Source organism: Oreochromis niloticus, linkage group LG3, assembly GCF_001858045.2.
Source record: "Oreochromis niloticus isolate F11D_XX linkage group LG3, O_niloticus_UMD_NMBU, whole genome shotgun sequence".
Classification (NCBI taxonomy): Eukaryota; Metazoa; Chordata; class Actinopteri; order Cichliformes; family Cichlidae; genus Oreochromis; species Oreochromis niloticus.
This window is the reverse complement of record NC_031967.2, coordinates 80,313,579-80,320,992: the sequence shown is the minus strand read 5'-3', so window position 1 is coordinate 80,320,992 and position 7,414 is coordinate 80,313,579. Positions and strand designations below refer to the sequence as shown.

The window sequence follows — 7,414 nt, the reverse complement described above, 5'->3', positions numbered from 1 at the left end:
ATAGTGAACTTTCTAACTTTGTTCTCACCACAGGTTCACTCAGGGACAGACACCTGCTGATCTTTGAAACAATGACATAGTAAACCTTAAGAAACAGAGGTCATACAGACGTCATAAAGACGTCGTAGGGCATGAAATTTGCACCAGCTACTGAATAACTCAGAAATAAGCGGAGTAGAATCTATTTATTCTGAGATTAAATTAACTGAGAACTATACAGACATTAAGAGATGGATGAGGGTGTTACATAGTCTTACTGACCACTCAAAGTACTTTAACTATTAGTCACATTTTTTCATGTTGTGCTTTTATTATTAAAAACAACTATTTGGTTTAAAAGTTTATTCAAACACAGTGAATTCCATTAACAAAACTTCATAGCTTCTCTGTATTGTTACTTCATATAGCCGTCACCAGATTTTAACCACAACATCAATATAATAAAACTTACACATTGTATAGTTGTAAAGGTACAGGTGCATGCATACATCATTTTTTCTATAGAGAAATTAACTTTTTGTTTATGTAGGAAAATAAAAAATACACTAAATAAAACCTAAAACGTCACTGTGAAAAACTATATCTCTCACAATCCCTCTAAAGAATCCCTTCACAAAACACAACCAAAAACCAGCTGAGGAGATAAGAAGCTGTTGGTGCTGTTTACAGTGCTTTTAATGTTTAGAACAGAAGAAATTAAACTTATTATTATCAGGCTTACTGACCCACTTCTGCTCTCCTGCTGTATCCATGGCTCCAGACATGTCACAGACATCGACTTTCCTGTTAGAGTCCCAGTTATTATATCCAATGACGTCATCAGTGACCCAGAACCAGAAGCCCAGAGTGCAGGTGTAGCGCAGCCCCAGCCAGACAAAAGGAGTGGAGGCATTTTTGGCCTTTTCCTGGAGCCACGCCTGCTCTCGAAGGCTGGTGATGGAAACCAGGTCATGGTGTTTCTCTCTGCAGTAATAAAGGGCTTCCTCCCAGGTTTTCTCTTCATGGATCAGGATCACGTTTTCTGTCACCACAAAACCCAAAGAGCTCTGAGTCTTTGCTGTGCTTTATGAACAATGACAGACATGAACAGTCCACACTTACAGAAACAAGACAAACAGGCCAAAACATTAGGACGGTTACACCTGTGACTGTGTAGTGCTGTGTAGGGTGCATTAGGTGAACAGCTCTAATGAACATTTATATAGTAAAGATGAGAAATGACAGAGAGCTTTGATAGGAGGGAGGAAGTTAATGATGTGGATGAAGAAGACAGTTTACATATATAAAAAATCTGTAAGTGTGCACTACATACAGAGGACACGAGAGGATGAACACTAAGGGGGGGAATTAACTGTAAGAAAACTGACAACAAGAAGCAAAACTATACACCATAAGAATACATAACATAAACCCTAACCCTTCACTACAAAGCAGGCGAGGAATCACAAGCCCCTCATCATCAGTGGCACGCCAGTGGAGAGAGTGGACAGTTTCCAGGAAGATTGCGATGGACCTCTCCCATCCCAACAATAGACTCTTCTCACTGTTGAGGTCTGGGAAGCGCTTCTGCTCCCTTAAGGCTAAAACAGAGAGAATGAGGAGGAGCTTCTTCCCCCGGGCTATTCCAGCCCTGAACCAGGTATAGGACTGGACTCTGCCACACATCACATCATCACACGCACTCTGGTTTTTCTTCTTGCACACTTCCTATAATTTATCTTTTCTTTTCTTTTGACTAATAATCTCTTACGTAAACTGGTATTTGCACATTTTTTCTGTAAATTTCTAAGTTAAAGCTGTAAATTTTGTAGTAACCTGTAAATTTGTATATCTTACTGTAAAGCTACTGTCATTTAATGGTTGGGCACTGCACAGCTACAAGCATTTCACCTCGTGTCATACTGTGTATGGCTGTGTGTTGTTGCAGGAAACGTTCTGTTAGAATGATTTTTGCATAAGGAATATATTTGCTGTATTTGAATATTAAAATAGTGAACTTTCTAACTTTGTTCTCACCACAGGTTCACGCAGGGACAGACACCTGCTGATCTTCGAAACAATGACATAGTAAACCTTAAGAAACAGAGGTCATACAGACGTCATAAAGAAGTCATAGGGCATGAAATCTCCACAAGCTACTGAATAACTCAGAAATAAGCGGAGTAGAATTCCCAGGTTTTCTCTTCATGGATCAGGATCACGTTTTCTGTCACCACAAAACCCAAAGAGCTCTGAGTCTGTGCTGTGCTTTATGAACAATGACAAACATGAACAGTCCACACTTACAGAAACAAGACAGACAGGCACAAACATTAGGACAGTTACACCTGTGACTGTGTAGTGCTGTGTAGGGTGCATTAGGTGAACAGCTCTAATGAACATTTATATAGTAAAGATGAGAAATGACAGAGAGCTTTGATAGGGGGGAGGAAGTTAATGATGTGGATGAAGAAGACAGTTTACATATATAAAAAATCTGTAAGTGTGCACTGAGTCAATGTCACTGGTTCTGCAGTTAATAATTAAAGATTTTCCTCAGTTCTAATAAACAGTGTGGTTAAATTGTACAGCTCAGAGAGAGCCAACTGAGATACAAAAACATAAATGACCTAAATCCTCTCAGTGATTCCAGCGGTTCATCTATTGGACAAACAGCTGAGATAAATCTGTGTAAACTCACCATCATAGCAGAAGAAAGGCTTTCTTTGGTCACATCCAGCAGAGCTCCATCTTCCTGATCTCTCTAACAGAGTCGTACCACATGTCCTGCTGTTTAGTCCATCATTAAATGAGTCCATGTCCCAGTATCTGAAAGAGAAGTTACTCCCATCTGACCACCTCCAGGTGTCTCTGAACAGGCCGATCCACAAAGCTGTAGAGTTCTGCAGCTTCTTAAACTCTTCACTGTATATCTGATCGAGTCCACTGGCCAGGTTGGTGTGATGCTGTCTGCAGTAGTTCTGAGCCTGAGTCCAGGTCACAGACGTCTCAATCAAATGAAAGGTTTTATTGTCTTTCAATGTTTCTGTCAAATCAACAGAAAAGAACGTCTTTATCAACTAATTTGTCTCATTCCTAAAACTGTCTCTTTCAGGAACATATGACATAACACAGATTATAAACTAAATTATAACTTTATTAAATATTGTATTATTACATTACTGTCCACATAATCTCACCGTTATAGCAGATGAACGGATACGTGCGACTACATGGTTCATCTGTCCATGTCCTGTTTGTCATCACACAGTTCTCCGGGTATGCTCCATCATTTGGCTCTCCAGCTGTCCAACAGGTCTTATTTTCAGTGTATTCCTCCCCCGGCAGAGACCAGTGCCACGTCCTGTTGTCTCTTCCTGGCTCGCTGTACAGTCCAATCCAGGCTTCTGTTTGATTCTGTGCAGAGTCATTAAGTTTTCTCATGTCTGTCAGGTCAAACACTTTGGCCAGGTCTGTGTAGTTCTCTCTGCAGTATGCCCGTGCTGCATCCCAGCTCATCTGTTCTTTAATAAAGTGGTACTCATACAGGTGACATGTGATGAAGACACACTGACCTAAAACAGAAGAAATACTGTTGAATATCTGCTGATACAAGCAGGAAACTCATGTTCCCATCAAACTGTCCAGTTTACAGGTGAATCCTTGATTTTCTCAGTAAGAGTTCATTTGTTTAATGAGTCCTGATCAAACTAAAGGATTTTAGGTGGAAACCATCAGGAGCCCTGGTAAAATGATCACTCACCCATCAGAAGAAGCAGAAACAGACTCCACTGCATCGTCGCTCTGTCACAGGAAAATGACTTTTCTTTCATTTGGAGGAAACAATGAATCCAGCAGCTCTTCACTGTTTGATGGACACCAGCACTTTATATTAAACACAGATATCTAGTTTATCACACACTGCTGTAAGAAATATATCATTATTCTTAATAAATGATCATCTATTTAAAATTGACCATGAAGACAAAGCAATAGTTCAAATGTGGTCCACACAGCACCTCTGTACACAGACATGAAATGAGCCTGCAGGTTTGAATCTGGTTCTTCTCTGGTGTTCATGCAGACAGCTCTGCAGTAAATAATCATCTGTACTAACACACACTCTCTATGTACTCTGCATTTCAATATTAAGATACAGACTTCCCCACTGACACAAAGACACAGTGTAGATATGAGTCATGAAAGGACTTGTTTTTATTTCGCTATGGAAAAAGAAACTTTCAACGGTCTATTAAGATGGAAGAGGAAGTGCAAATATAATATCTAAATATAACTTCCTATTGTTTGTACAGACTTTTTAATGTGATGCTGGTGCAGGGGAGAACTGTGATAGAAGCTATGACTCGATTTTACATCCCAGGTTTAAACACCAGTACCTACTCGTCCATGAAAAGGCGGTGTGAATATCATGTTTTGTTTGCTCCAGTAAATTCTGAAGAAATACCTAAATGATCAACCTTTTACTTCTTAATTTACATTACTGGATGTACTGGTTAATTGGATACTTAGACATGAGTGTGGGTGCAAATTGTTGTCTGCGTTAGCCCTGCGACAGACTCATGACCTGTCCAGGGTGTACCATGCCTCTCACCCTAAGACAGCTATTAAAACCAGAACAAAAGGAAATAAACATCACAGTATAAGAAATGACCTGAATTATCTAAATCTAATTAATCTAATTTGAGCTGATGCTGATTTTGTTCAGGAACAGTAATCCAGTGTAGAGAGGCCCAGACTGAGGTAATATGCTCCTTCTGTTTTGTGCCAGTAAGCAGACGAGCAGCTGCATTTTGGACCAACTGGAGACAATAAAGAGAGGCCTGCTCCAAACCAAAAGTACAGAGAATTGCATGAAGGCCATAGAGTTTAGTTTGGGTCTGAGAAGACCACCTTCTGTAAAGAGGACTGACTGTAAATGCATGACACACACTCCAGATCTTTATTCGTAAAAACTTTTGAAATCCATGGATAATTTCCTACCACTTTACAGTCCTGGGAAATCTCCCCAAACACATTTAAGGTTGCCGTGGTAACATGATAAATGTAGAAAAGGGAAAGAGGCATAAACACTTTTGCTGTGAACACTTTGACTTGTTCATAATGATCTCGTTCTTATATGGTTACATTTGTTGCTGCTGTCCCTTTAAATAGTAAATAATTAAATGTTCTGGACTTCCAGTAAATCTCAGCATTGCATGTTCAGAGCCTTTTGTATTTCTTTATTTAAGATTTTTGTGATGCAACTGTAGAATAGTCATTTTTATGCCTTCAGTTCAGCTCACAAACTGCATTGTAAAACGTTTCTGTATTAAAGGTGAGGTTTCAAACATGTGATTGTTTTTATAATCATTTTATTTAGTTTGTGAGGAATAGTTCATTCTCGTCACCAGCCAAAATCTTTTAAAGCACTAAACAAGGAAAAATACTGTGAATGCACGCTACACATCACCCTGCTGTTCCCACAAATGTAAAATAATGTGACATCTTTTAAACTGCATTAATATAAAGCAGTTTCTAATAATAACCACTGCCAGAGCCTTATGATGAATGTATATTTGATTTGTCGTACACTTCAGACCACTTCACTGTCTCACCGTATGAATCAGGGAGACTGTTTAGACTTTATGCTTAGAAATATATATTTATATATGCGTAGAAGTATATAATCATTTGTAGATTGAAAGAATGTCTCATCCTAGGAGGTCTGTAACAACTCTGTGTAGCATGAAGAGGGGAGTGCGTTCACTCCTCTCCAGAGTGTTCTGGCATAGATCACACACCTCTTGGGATCGTGAGCAAGGTTGTATCTTCTCTTCTGATATACGGTATAGCAAACACACGTATATCTGTTTAAATATAAGTGCCCTTTGTTTAGATGAACTGCTGGACTACCAGACCAGCAGGTTTAGGGAAGTCGTTTATGGGGTCAAACTCTGCCGACCCGCCGACCCCCCACAAACTTAGTCACTGCTCGGTGACATTCGCCTGAAAGGAGACGCTACCGGTAGACTGCAGCGAGAACTGCCAGCCAGACTCTGTCTGTCTCTCTCATCATGGTCACCTAAATGCACAGTAATAGCAGGTTTTGTAATAAGGCAGATCGCGCTAACATAATATGCACTGTTAGTTGATTATTTACCTGCTGCATTAACGGGAGAGGACGTGCAAACGTTACTGCTGCTGCTGGGTTGAGATTCACGAGTCCGGAACGGAATTAAAAACACGACATTCATTTAAGGTCATCGCGTGTTTTGTGAGCAAATGCTTTTGCATATTCGTAGTGTTTCCTCCTTTAAATGAAATATCTACTTTGCAAGTATTGCAAGTTGCCCCGTTGTCATCCATTCTCATAAAGTATAACCAAACTTTTGAGCGTTTGAGCCGCTTAGGGCCCCTGCCAGGTAAATGACGCTCCGCAACGTGGTGACGTCATTCGGGGCGACTGGAATCGATAAGGGGATCGTTTGCAAAAATGGCAAACAATACCAAGGAATTGAAACAGTGGGAACCGGTTCTCAGCAAGAACCGGTTTTCGATACCCATCCCTAACACACACACACACACTGTTAGAGTCAAATTGTTGAATGTTGTCATTGTGTTTCCTAAATTTGTAAAGTCTTGGTTCAAACTGTGTGATCAAAGACATTGCCCCTCCCCAGCCTGTCGAGGTTTTGGGGGAAAGCTGTAGTGTTTTATCACAGACGCATCCCATGTGAAGGTTCTGTTTCTTGTGTTTTGGTGAGCAGGAGGTCACACAAACACACACACACACCAATGAGCCCACCATTTGAAACATGATATCAGTTTTAACTGAAGAAACATCATCAGTGAAGAAAAACCAGAGACCAGGTAAACACATCAAATAAATACAAAAGATAACAAGGCAAATTATATTAAATAATAGAAATTAATTCAAATAGTGTAAGCAGAGCAGTTGTTGAGAAGAGAGTTTTGGTTAATGATACAGTGGCAGATCTGACTGATGATCCCAAATTAGCCAACAAAACAGCACAATGTCAGGAACATCACCTCTCATCGTCTGCAGCATGACTTGCCGCTGCAGTCGAGGGGCGCACACAAAGTTTTGTGTTGTTGGTCAGTTCACTCTGAAGTCTGACTATTAACCAATGAGAACCCACAGACTCACAGGTGCCACGCCCCTTTAAGCTCTGAGAAAAGTTCCTTTTAAAGTTTTAACCATGACTTTTAACTAATGAAATCAACAAGTGACATGTACTGAACATCCTGATGCAGTCATATGACAAGTAAGTGACTCTGGGAACTCATGACATCATTTCCAAAATGGCAGCACACCCGGGCAGTTCATGTTCCCACTTAGCCAATTCTAGAAATCTAGTTTTCTCTTAACAAAAGTAAGTTTGAACCCACTCAGCATTCTTATCCTTTAATGTGT

The 7,414-nt window shown here is 40.0% G+C and overlaps 1 protein-coding gene across 1 annotated transcript; it reads right to left on the bottom strand.

Moving 5' to 3' along the window:
* Positions 1–296: 296 nt before the first annotated feature.
* LOC102081514 (putative C-type lectin domain family 20 member A) lies at positions 297–4,169 on the bottom strand. The gene is made up of 5 exons (XM_005462186.4): positions 3,999–4,169; positions 3,743–3,844; positions 3,180–3,554; positions 2,681–3,025; positions 297–1,021 (listed from the first exon to the last, which is right to left on the bottom strand). The coding sequence occupies exons 1-5, from the start codon at positions 4,084–4,086 to the stop codon at positions 675–677; spliced, it is 1,257 nt and encodes a 418-aa protein (XP_005462243.3). The 5' UTR covers positions 4,087–4,169; the 3' UTR covers positions 297–674.
* Between the last annotated feature and the right edge of the window lie 3,245 nt (positions 4,170–7,414).